The 13,287-nt window shown below is 36.5% G+C and overlaps 1 protein-coding gene across 1 annotated transcript; it reads right to left on the bottom strand.

Moving 5' to 3' along the window:
- Nucleotides 1-9,860: 9,860 nt before the first annotated feature.
- On the bottom strand, nucleotides 9,861-10,329 carry LOC131182975 (uncharacterized). The gene is made up of 2 exons (XM_058152535.1): nucleotides 9,934-10,329; nucleotides 9,861-9,878 (listed from the first exon to the last, which is right to left on the bottom strand). The coding sequence occupies exons 1-2, from the start codon at nucleotides 10,327-10,329 to the stop codon at nucleotides 9,861-9,863; spliced, it is 414 nt and encodes a 137-aa protein (XP_058008518.1).
- Between the last annotated feature and the right edge of the window lie 2,958 nt (nucleotides 10,330-13,287).

The raw sequence follows: 13,287 nt of genomic DNA, 5'->3' as shown, positions 1-13,287 counted from the left end.
CAGCATAAAGTAGGCAAGATTAAACTCAATTTGATTCACAATATGCCAAATTATGCAGAGATCAAGTGTACTTAAATAGTTTGGACTGCCAGTTCTAGGATTCAGCACATAGATGATAAAACTATGAAGAATTTTGATGTGTTGGTGAGCATGGGTAATGCTAGTCTTATCTTTTACTTCTCCTTTAAACACTTTAGCCTCAAAATCTCTTTTATTGAATCCGCCAACAGCAAATACTTCTTTGTGAGAATAGATTCTATTTCCATTGTTTGGGATCCCTAGGGCTTTTGCTAATCTTTTTACTGTCACCTCATAGACTTTTCCTTTTATTTTTACCTTAAAAGATTCATCTCTTTCAGCATCATCAACTCTTAAATTCTTATAAAATTCTTGAAATAAATCCACATATACTCTTTCAGTGTTAGAGCACAATCTGTCCCATTTTTTATATTCAAACAAAGATTGTAAAGGAACAGAGACTTCAGTAAAAGCAGGCCAGTGGATGTACCTTGGTTCATGAATGGCCCTTTCCATATGCATAATTGGAGCTTTTGAAGTCTTTTTCTTCTTGGATCCTTTTTCTTGGACAGGCTCACTGGTCCTTTTCTTGGACTTTTCTTTTGATTTTCCAATTACCAGAGGAACTTCTCTCTGTGGAGGAGGAGATGCAGGAACACTTGCATCAGTGGAATCTGAAAATGATGAGGGTGTAGTGACTTTTGCTTTGCCTTTTCCTTTTGACCGTGCCATGACCAAACCAGAAGAAAATTGGCAGTAGGGATAGAGAGGGCTAGGTTCACAAAATGAACAATGTGAGCAGTTAATGTACGATCATTAGAAGCATATCAACACATTTCTAGCGTAATGTCGTGTATTGAAAAAAAATTTAGGACTGGCAGTAAGAAATATTCAGGTTTTTGAGAATCAATAACAACAAATTCATGATTTTGTCATATAGCGCATTTTTACGTAATGTGAATACTCAAACTAAGAAAATTTATCAACTAATTTCAAGAATGAGAGACAAAATCGAAACAGATAGAACAAAAAAAATGTAAATACGCTTCCATTAATGTTTCTGATTCAATACCTGAGACTTGCACAGAGAGAGAGAATACGAATCGATGATGACAGGAGAGAAGGCGTCAGAAAATTTTAATCCAACGAGAATCACTTTGAATGGGTTCTTTCGGCAAATTGAGAGAGAGAATGGGGAATGAATAGTAAGATTTTAGGGATTTTCTATCTTGAAGAATGCGGAATGATTGATTTGATTTAGAGCCAATGGGTCTCAGAAATTTTTAAAGAAGATGAAGGGAGATGATGGTTGAGAGGGTTGTGAGTGAAATGGGTTAAATGGAGAGAAGGCGCATCCGATCGTGCTTTAGGAGGTGATGCTTCGAAAAAGAGAAGAAATTTTGAATTTTAAACTTGAAAAGACATAAATGGAGATTTTTGCAGAGTGATGGGTACCGTGTGCCAGTGGAGAAGCAGAGAGAAGATTGATGGTTCTGAAAAAATTTTGAGTCCTGCGCTGGTTAATATGTCAAAAGTCTGTTTTGCCCTTAAAACACATAGTGATGCAATGCTTTAAATAGAGGGGTATTTAAGTAATATGCTTTTTAAACATGCAGAATAGGCGCTCAGAAAATAAAAGTAATCTTAGAGTTTTAGTACAATCAAACTCGATCGCTACTTTTACAACAAAAAATTAGGAGCAGTGGTAAAGCATTTAGCAAACAAGAAAATTAGCAAACAAATCAGTATGCCACTGCAATCAAATTCTGCAGAATACTGTTCATATCAGATCAGACCCATAATTTTTCAAATTGCACCAGAAATATCAGAACACATTTTTAACACTACAAACCAACATATATCACTTCATTTTCATATAGAAACATGAGAATGCATAAAAAATTAATCAAGAGCATTAGTCATACCAAGTTCTCTCCTTATTTTGCATAAAATTTCCTCATTAAGTGGCTTTGTAAAAATGTCAGCAAGTTGTTTTTCAGAAGGGACAAATTCAATTTGAATATCACCATTTTGGACATGATCCCTAATAAAATGATGTCTAATTTCAATATGCTTGCTTCTAGAGTGTTGGACAGGATTTTTTGATAGGTTTATAGCACTAGTATTGTCACATCTTATGGGAATGTGATCAAATTTAATTTCAAAATCTTCATGCTGTTGTTTCATCCACAAAATTTGTGCAACACAACTTCCAGCTGCAATATATTTAGCTTCTGCAGTAGAAAGTGCAACAGAGGTTTACTTTTTACTGTGCCATGAAACTAATGCATGACCTAGAAATTGACAAGTTCTAGAAGTGCTTTTCTGTCTAGTCTACTACCAGCAAAATTTGAATCACTATAACCAATAAGATCAAATGATTCACATTTTGGATACCACAAGCCAATGTTGTGAGTGCCAATGAGGTACTTAAAAATTCTTTTAACTGCTACAAGATGAGATTCTTTTGGATATGATTGAAATCTTGCACATAAACATACACTGAAATGAATTTTTGGTCTAGATGCTATCAAGTAGAGTAAAGAACCAATCATACCTCTATAGAGTTTATTATCTATCTCTTTACCTTTTTCATCTTTCTCCAATTTAACTGTTGAGCTCATGGGAGTTCCGATGCTTTTCATATCTTCCATTTTGAACTTCTTTAGCATGTCTTTTATGTACTTGGACTGATTTATAAAAATTCCATCTTTCATTTGTTTAATTTGCAATCCAAGGAAGAAAGTAAGTTCACCCATCATACTCATTTCAAATTCACTTTTCATCATATTGGAAAATTTCTTACAAAGAGAATGGTTAGTAGCACCAAAAATAATAAAATCTATATAGATTTGCACAATAAGCATGTCTTTTCCTAGTTTCTTAATGAAAAGAGTAGTATCCACTTTTCCTCTTTTAAAATCATTTTGAAGCAAAAATTTACTATGTCTTTCATACTATGCTCTAGGAGCCTGCTTTAAACCATAGAGAGCTTTAGTAAGCTTGTAAACATGATTTGGAAAATGAGGGTCTTCAAAACCAGGAGGTTGAGCCACATAAACTTCTTCATCAATATATCCATTTAAGAATGCACTTTTAACATCTATTTGATAAAGCATGAAATTCTTAAAACATGCAAATGCACACAACATTCTAATAGCTTCAATTTTAGCAACCGGAGCAAAGGTTTCATCAAAATCAATACCTTACTCTTGGTTATATCCTTGAGCTACTAGTCTAGCTTTATTTCTAATTATATGTCCTTTTTCATCTATCTTATTTCTAAATACCCATTTAGTTCTAATGACAGAATGCTTTTTAGGTTTAGGAACAAGTGTCCACACTTTATTTCTTTCAAATTGATTTAGTTCCTCTTGCATAGCAAAAAGCCAATTTTCATCATTTTGAGCATAATCATATGTTTTGGGTTCAAATTGAGAAACAAAAGCAACATTATCAAAATATCTTCTAAGTTGAGCTGTTGTCATCATTCTTTGTGATGGACTATCAAGAATGTCATCTTTGAAATGATTTCTATGGTACCTCCATTCTTGTGGAATGTCTTGATGTTGAGGTTCCTCAATTTGTAATTCTTCCATATTTGGTTGGGAGTCTTCTTGAATTTCAACATTTGTGGAGCAAGGAAGTTCTTATTCTTTGTCATTTTGATCATCCTCCACTTGTTGTTTTGAATCAAGCTCATCTTTATTTGAATTTCTTGAATTTAGAATCTGCTCAATTTCATCATCACAAGAATATTTCCTTTGCAAGAAAGTGTTAGTATCATTAAAAAGTATATGCATTGATTCTTCCATGGTCAAGGTTTTTCTATTGAAAATCCTATAGGCTTTGCTATTTGTTGAATAACCTAGAAATATTCCTTCACAAGATTTAGCATCAAATTTCTTAAGATTGCTGTATTTGTTATTCAAAATGTAATATTTGCAACAAAAAACATGAAAATATGCAATATTGGGTTTTCTTCCTTTCCAAAGTTCATAAAGAGTTTTCTTTAAAATAGCTCTAATGGAAACTCTGTTCAAAATATAGCATGTCAGATTTATTTTCACTTAAATATTTTGGTAAACTGTTTTCATTCAGCATTGTTCTTGCCATTTCTTGCAAAGATCTGTTTTTCCTTTCAACAACTCTATTTTATTGAGGAGTTCTAGGAGCTGAAAATGTATGATAAATACCATTTTGAGAGCGGAAATTTTCAAACAAACTATTTTCAAATTCTTTTCCATGATCACTCCTCAAAAATGTAATGCAATATCCTTTTTCATTTTGAGTTCTTTTGCAAAAAGCTTCAAATATATCAAAGGTTTCATCTTTATGAGCAAGAAAGAAAGTCCATATGAATCTTGAAAAATCATCAACAATTACAAATGTATATGCCTTGCCTCCTAGACTTTTAGGTGTGATTGGACCAAAAAGATCAAGATGTAAAAACTCCAATGGTCTAGACGTAGTTATAACATTTTTTGATTTAAAAGATGATTTTGTATGCTTACCAAGTGCACATGCTTTGCATTGCAACTCTTTTTCAAATCTTAACTTTGGAAGTCCTCTAACAAGATTCCTTCTAGAGAGTTTAGCAAGTGTACTCATGCTAGCATGTCCTAATTTTCTATGCCATAACCATGCACTATCATCTGAATTCATAAAGCATGTTTTGCAATTTTCTTCAAGACTTATTAAATCAAGTAGGTAAATATTATCTATTCTAGCACCTGCAAACATAACATTATTTCCATGAATCTCACAATGTGTAGAGGTAAAAATGACTTTAAAACCATTATCACATAGTTGAGTAACACTTAAAAGATTATATTTTAATCCTTGTACTAATGCAATATTTTCAATGCAAGGATTTTTATTAATAGTTCCACATCTAATAATTTTAGCTTTACTTTTATCACCAAATTTGACATAACCTTCTTCTTTCAAAGTAAGTGTAGGGGTGAGGCGTGAGGCGAAATATCATCCATTAGAATTATATAAAATGCACCAGGTAATGCCCAGGAAAGATGGTGGAGTCACAATGGTCTCACTTAAGTACCACCTCCTTAGACAGCATTTCCTAGACATGCACTTCATACAATCCTAATAGAATCAAACCACTGGTAAGTACCGTCTTCTCATAACACTACCACGGTACTAAGGATTTATGCCACAGAGGCATAGATAGACAGGAGTCGCCACCCGGGTAATAACCGGGACATATTCAGTGTTTCTTCCGAGGGTCATGGATGGCAACTTACTCCTTGCAGAGTTTCCACAACCATCATTACCATAGCCCAATGTCTAGGTTCGGGATAGTGGGTACGTAAGGGGAAGGTGTTAGGCACCCCTTACGCCTGGTCTAACCTCGTTAATTCGAGTGCCAGTCCTCTACTAATGTTTCTAGAAGTCTTGTTTATTATTCCTTTATTAAACTTTATCCTAAAAAATGCAATTCTAATCCTACACACGCAAGTAATTCACAAAAAAGGGTTGTTGTTTACACACAATTTTCATGCACAAGTAATTCCTATCTATGGGGTTGCTAATTATTTAAATGATATTTACCAGATGACTAAAATTAATTTATTATTGGGAATTTAATTTACAAACAAATTCAATTTCAAATAACCCTATGTTTCTATTTAACCTAATTAATTAATTTTCACCAAGTTACCCTAAGGATAATTGAACTAAGTTAATTATGTACATGTGTAATTTATTCTAATATCACATAAGTCCCAAACAATCACAACCTAATAAAGATTTCTAACATGCAAATTTATTTTACAATTACCAAGTATTAAATTAAATTTATTTTACATGCCAATATTAGTTTAATTTACAAACAAGATTAATTTTAATTTACAAATTATTTATTTAAATTAATTACATGCAAAAGTCAGTTAAATTAAAAACAAAGTTAATTTTAATTTACCAAATGAAAGTTCTATTATTACTACAATTTCATGCCAATAGCTATTCGAGAAGTTTAGAGCTACTTACTTGTTAGTAAATGCAGTTGCCATTGGGGCAAGCTACCCTTAAAAAAGGGTCTTCTCTTCTAGTATGGCAATGATATCCCTGGCTTACTCCCGTTTAGCTCCATATAAGCTCCACGCAAATGCCCTCTTTGGTACTTACCTTAGGGCTACTTACCAATTTTGTTTGTAATAAAAAATAAAGACAATAAAGAAAAATAATAAAAGTACGAGAGACAGAAACTAAACATGTGCAAAGTTGTGTATCCCCTCAAATTAAACATGATTACATGATCTATATGAACATATAAAATAAATTGAAGACAAAGAGCATAGAATTAAAATATTGTGTGGCATAGATCTTGAAAAAAAAAACAATAAAAACTGACCTTTCAGAAATCTTGTATGAAAATCTTCTTGAAGAAAAGAAAAAATAAGGAAGAACTCAAAAAGTCTTGAATATCTCTAAATTTCTTATAGCTCTGAATTTTCTCTTCCTCTTTCCTCCCATCATCCCCTTCTTCCCTTCTCTAGTAGGGTATTTATAGGGTTTTGGGAGAGAGGTGTGATAGGGTTTGGAGTCTTAGGAAGATAAAGTTTAGATGACTTAAACAACTACAATTGCAGAATTCGAATAAGACTGGGATATGGGTGAGGTGTTTCAACCAATAGGAAGACAAGAAAAAATGGAAGGCACCAATAGGGAATGAGGAAGAGGTGTGGTAGGATTTGGAGTCTTAGGGTGATAAAGTTTAGATGACTTAAACAACTACGATTGCAGAATTTGAATAAGACTGGGATATGGGTGAGGTGTTTCAACCAATAGGAAGACAGGAAAAAATGGAAGGCACCAATAGGGAATAAGGAAGAGGTGTGGTAGGATTTGGAGTCTTAGGGTGATAAAGTTTAGATGACTTAAACAACTACGATTGCAGAATTCGAATAAGACTGGGATATGGGTGAGGTGTTTCAACCAATAGGAAGACAGGAAAAAATGGAAGGCACCAATAGGGAGTGAGGAAGAGAGTGGGGCCAAGGAGGATAGAGATATTTTGCTATTTTAATTTTTAGAAAATAATTAAATGGGTCCCATTTAAAATTCCTAACTAGGCTTTCTTAGGCCCATAGAGCCTAATTAAACTTAATTAGATCCATTTAAGAACTACCCATATTAAATTTAAACAAAATAAAATTTTATTTAAAATTTAATTAATTAATTTCCTCAAAACTTTATTATTATTTTTTATTTTTTCAAGATCATGCCACGAAATTAATAATTCAGCTCCATGCCTCCAATTACATCTTACAGTCATATAATTTTTCGTCATCGGGTTTCCCACGGCCTCAATGCACATACTCATCATAAAATAAGGGTCTACAGTTTGCCCCCCACTTTGGCGAAAGTTGAAATCAATGCGAAAGCATTGCTCAAGTTTCGTCAAAGTGAAACTCAAATTTCTAATAACTATAAAACATTGGCTATGAGAATCAAGTATATCTTGCTCGGTCGACATACTCTATGTTATGAGACTAGCTACGCCTCATAACAAGAATAATCGTGTCATGTAAAATGAGTGTATCTTGCTCATTAATACACTCGCGTCATGAGACTAGCTACGGTCTCATAACAGTTGATAATCAGGTGATTTGAAATGTTGTGGATTCGTATTTAGGACCGCAGTCCTAAACTACCTACGTATCCCCCTCGCTATCCTGAGGAAGAATCAGACCCACTCATAGTTCGACACTTGAAACTGTGGTGATGCATGTTCTTCTATGCCTTACACACCTACAGGTAACATTTTAATGCGTGTTCTTCTACGCCTTACACGACTATGCCATATGCCCTAAACAACGTCTAAGGACTTACCAAAAAAATATCTGTCATGAAATGTTGTGGGTTCGTATTTAGGACAGCGGTCCTAAACTACCTACGTATCCTCCTCGCTATCCTGAGGAAGAATCAGACCCCCTCGTAGTTCGACAATTGAAACTGTGGTGATGCATGTTATTCTATGCCTTACACACCCACAGGTGACATGTTGATGCATGTTCTTCTATGCCTTACACAACTATGTCATGCGCCCTAAACAACGTCTAAGGACTTACCAAAAATATCCACATGATTTGAAAAATTTAGAATGATTGGGTCTCAAAATTCTCTCTGATTTTTATGTTTCCTGTATGCTACTTCCTATCATGGGCATGCTGATTTTACTAAAGATTCTTAAAAAAAAACTTAGTCCTCTGGGGGATCTCTTTTTGCAAAAACTTTCTTATAGCCTCAAAGTTTTTTAAAAAAATTGTTCACCAAAAAAAGACTTCCTTAAGGTCACAATACAATTTCTCTCTGATTTTTCTTTTTTCTTCTCTCCCCCCATAGTTTCTATCTTGACTCATTTCTCTTTCATGAACTCCATTCTCTGTGCCCTAACTTTTGCCTGAAATGTCCTTTTGGATTTTCATCTCAGCGGGCCTGCTCTAACTTTTGCCTAAGCGGCCCTTTCGGGTTTTCCACCTAGCAAGCTCCTTTTTTTTTTTTTTTTTTTTTAGAAGGCATAGATTAAATAAAAAAAATGCAGTTCAATTACTTAATCATTTGATGTATCCCTCAAGGCACAAACATTCGCGATCATAATTAAATAAAATCCATTCCTAGTTAATGCAATAAAAAAAATTCTTTATTTATTCAGGTACACCATTACTCCCTCTTACATTAGGTTTTGCCAAATTTCTAACCTTCCAAAGTTAGAAATAAGCTTTATAACGTGCTGAATGACCTTTTCAGGTTTTCCATCCAGATCTTCTCTCATCTCTCCTTTTGCCTAGACCGCCTTTCGTAAGTTTTCAATCTAGCATTTTTTTTTTTTGACCCTTACTTTTGCCTAGACTGTCTTTTGTAAGTTTACAGCCTAACGGGCCTATCTCACACAAAGTACCATTTGAGCTTGTCTAAGTTGACTGGTTCTTGAAATTCATTCCCATCCAGGTCTGATATTCTTACAGCACCTCCTGACAAGATCTTTTTGACTATGTATGGACCATCCCAATTTGGCTTGAACTTTCCTCTTGGATCAAAAGGGATGGGTCGAGCTTGTTTCAAAACCATGTCTCCCTCTTTGATCTTTCTTGGTTTTACCTTCTTATTAAAGGCCCTTGCTATCTTTCTTTGATAAGCCTGCATATGATACAAGGTTCGCATCCTCTTCTCATCAATCAAAGCTAGTTCTTCATATCTTTTCTGGGCCCACTCATTTTTCGGAATCTTAGCTTCTAGTATCACTCTCAAGGATTTGACCTCTAACTCAATGGGTAGCACCGTGATCCCATACACTAAAGAGAATGGAGTTGCCCCTGTGGATGTTCTTGTAGTAGTGCGATAACCCCAAAGAGCATAAGGGAGCTTCTCATGCCAATCCTTATAGGTTTCAACCATTTTTCTCAAAATGGTTTTCAAATTCTTATTTGCTGCTTCTACTGCTCCATTAGTCTGTGGCCTGTACGGTGAAGACTTGTGATGCTTAATCTTGAATTCGGTAATTAATTCTAAGAAATCACCTTTGAACTGGCTGCCGTTATCTGATACTATCTCATGGGGTACCCCAAACCTGCAAATCAAGTTCTTTCGCACAAACTTACTTATCTGCTTGGCCCCTACTACTTTATAAGATTCAGCTTCAACCCACTTGGTGAAATAGTCAATTGCCACAATGATAAATCTATGGCCATTAGAAGCCGTGGGAGAAATCTTCCCAATAATGTCTATGCCCCATATTGAGAATGGCCACAGTGAAGTCATACTGTAAAGTTCACTGGACGGTAGGTGATTCACATGGATTTGGCACTCATGGCATCTTTTCACAAATTTAGCGCAATCTGTATCCATGGTAGACCAATAATAGCCCAATCTTAAAATTTTGCCAGCTAATACCCTTCCGTTCATGTGAGGACCACACACTCCTGCATGTACTTCCTCCATTATCTGCTCAGACTGCTTTTTTATTACACACAAGAGCAATAGTCCTTCGAAGAACCTTTTGTAGAGTTGCCCCCCAGCCAAAGTGAACTGAGTGGCTAATCTACGAATTGTAGCTCTATCCCTACTATTGGCTGACTGTGGGTATTCTCTTACCTCTAAATATCTTCTTATGTCCTTATACCGTTTCATCTCATCTTCTAGATCTAAATGTGCTATTATTAACCCTTCATAGCTTGGGATTCTACTCCTCATCAGGATAACTGGCTGGGTCAACTTCTGATCACCCTTCTCCCATAAGGATGCCAGCGTGGCTAGAGCATCAGCCATCTGGTTCTGAGCTCTAGGCATGTGCTTAATTGTCACTTCCTCAAAGCTAAATAATAGTTTCTTAGCATACCTGTATGGCCTCAACTTTTCTTCTTTCAATTCCCATTCACCTTTAATATGGGAAACTACTAGCATTGAATCTCCAAACACCTCCACTTTTTAGCCCCAACACTATTAATGCCTCTAGGCCACAAATGCAAGCCTCATATTCTGCAATATTATTAGTGGTTGGGAAACATAGCCTTTTTGACTTTAACAATTGTTCTCCATTCGGTGCTTCCAAAACTATCCCTATACCGGCTCCGCTCTTATTCATGGCCCCATCAAAGTACATTTTCCATGGCTGGACCTCTACTAGCTTAAGACTCTCATCCGGGAAGGCTGTTTTGACTTCTTCCTCTTCATTAACTGGATTTTCAGAAAGAAATTCGGCCACTACACGCCCTTTGATGGTTTTTCGAGTCTCATACACAATATCAAATTCGCATGAGGACCAACCATTTGGCCAATTTTCCAACTAGCGTCGGTACTTCAAATAGGTACTTTAAAGGATCCATCCGAGATACTACAATAACTCGATGGGTCTGAAAGTAGTGCCTTAACTTCTTAGTTGCCCATACTACAGCCAGATGTGTTTTTCTATTAGTGAATAATTCTCCTCATAAGCAAGGAGTTTCTTACTAATGTAATAGATGGCTCTCTCCAGATTCTCTACTTCTTGTGCTAACATTGCCCCCAGGGCCATGTTTTCCACTGATAGGTAGAGGATTAGAGGGATGTCAGGGATGGGTGGTGACAAAATTGGTGGATTGCTCAGGTACTGCTTTATCTTTTCAAATGCCTCTTGACATTGCTCATTCCACACCACTGGCTGATTCTTTCTTAGTAGCTTAAAAATTGGTTCACAGGTAGTTGTGAGCCTAGCTATGAACCTACTGATGTACTGTAATTTTCCTAAGAAACCTCTAATCTCTTTTTCTGTTCTCGGGGCTGGCATCTCCTGGATTGCCTTCACCTTATCTGGGTCAACCTCAATCCCTTTTCTACTGATCATATGCCCTAACAGCTTGCCTGAAGTGACCCCAAACACACACTTGCTAGGGTTCAGTCTCAATTTATACTTGATGACCCTCTGAAAGAACTTCTCTAATGCCTCAAAATGTCTCTCCCTAGTTGGGGATTTTACTACCATGTCATCCACATATACTTCAACTTCTTTGTGCATAATGTCATGAAATAATATAGTAGCCATTCTCTGATAAGTCGCACCAGCATTTTTTAGCCCAAAAGGCATGACCTTATAACAATAAGTCCCCCATTCAGTGATAAAAGCTGTCTTTGCTTTATCTATCAAATCCATGAGGATCTGATTATATCCCGAAAAACCATCCATGAAAGAGTACATGGCCATGCAAGCAGCACTGTCAACAAGCACATCGATGTGAGGCAATGGGAAATCATCCTTAGGAGTAGCCTTATTCAGGTCCCTATAATCTACACACATCCGAACTCGCCCATCCTTCTTGGGGACTGGCACAATGTTGGCTAACCACTCGGGATACTCAATTACTTCAATGAAATCAGCCTCAATGAGCTTTTTCACCTCTTGAGCTATCTTTTCTTCCCATTCTGGCCTAAGGCGACGCTTCTTTTGTTTTGCTGGCCTCATGTTAGGATCTGTGGGGATCTTGTGTTGTACTATGTCTTGATCAATTCCCGGCATATCTTTATAAGACCAGGCAAATGCTTCTTGGTACTTTATTAATAAGGCTATAAATTTATCTCTTTCTTTTTGGGTTAAATCTTTAGCTAACTTAATGTCTTTAGGATCATCTGGTGTACCCAAATTAATAGAGATTGATTTTAATGCATTAACAGAAACAGATTCTAAATGATTATGAATGCCATGCGTGTAGCCATTAGGATGAACATCAAACAAGTAAGCAAAAGGACTAGTCATATTATTTATTTTTGCCTCAAAATTGTCATCAAGTACATCAGAAATAACAATATCAGTATCACTACTGTGAGCATTACAAAAGACAGACTCAAACTTAGGGGTGTAGGTCCAAGTGCTTGGCTTCCATGCAGACCTTAACTTGATGGCATTGACCTCTTGTTCTAATTCCTCAACATGCGGCAGCTCCTGGTCATCAGTCCATGCAATTGTGCCTTCCCTGATAAACTTGGTGGGCTTGAGTCCCTCTTCATCTTCAGTTGGCTGATAGCCCAGCCCATATCTAGTGATCTGTCCCTTTATTTCTGGAAAAGTCACTAAGCCATTAGCTCGTTTTCCCAAACCCATGCCAGGAAAAAACTTCATCTCTTTCATCATAGTGGTCACCCTAGGGTCCATCCAGTCTCCATAGATCCCAGCAACTTGGAAACCAGACAATAGTGGTACCGAACCATCCACTTGCAGCATAGCTACTTCCCCATCTCTTTCAGCATTGACGGTGATTACACCATCTTGGTGCGGGATCTTGATCTTTTGGTGGAGTATAGAGGGGACTCCACCTAAGGGATGGAACCAGATTCTACCCAACAGTAAGGAGAATGTCATGGGGATGTCTAGCAAAGTGAACTCAACTTCAGTCTCTATAGGCCCCACCTTAACCATAGTCTTGAATACCCCTATCACGTTTCTCTTTGAATCATCATACACCCGGATAACCAGATCAGAACCAGTTAGTTCAGACATAGAAATTCCTAATTTTGGCAAAATCTTCAGAGGGCATACGTTGATGGCTGACCCATCATCTATCATCACACAAGGCACTTTCCACCCTCCAACCTCAGCGGTCACAAACAGAGCCCTGCTATGGTTTCTCCCCTCAGCTGGGAGATCATGATCAGAGAAAGTAATATGACCCCCATCTTCTATAAGCACAACTTTGGCAATCTCTTCTGGAGTTATCTCCGTGGAGACCTTGAGTACACTCAGGGCCTTGGTCAGTGCAGTTCTGTGTTTTTCTGATG

Source organism: Hevea brasiliensis, chromosome 9, assembly GCF_030052815.1.
Source record: "Hevea brasiliensis isolate MT/VB/25A 57/8 chromosome 9, ASM3005281v1, whole genome shotgun sequence".
NCBI lineage: Eukaryota > Viridiplantae > Streptophyta > Magnoliopsida > Malpighiales > Euphorbiaceae > Hevea > Hevea brasiliensis.
Note: the sequence above shows the minus strand (reverse complement) of the source record. Positions and strands in the feature narration are given on the sequence as shown.

What these genes read in the sequence shown, in the direction of transcription:
- LOC131182975 (XM_058152535.1), bottom strand. Translation starts at nt 10,329, where the DNA reads ATGCCTAGAGCTCAGAACCAGATGGCTGATGCTCTAGCCACGCTGGCA.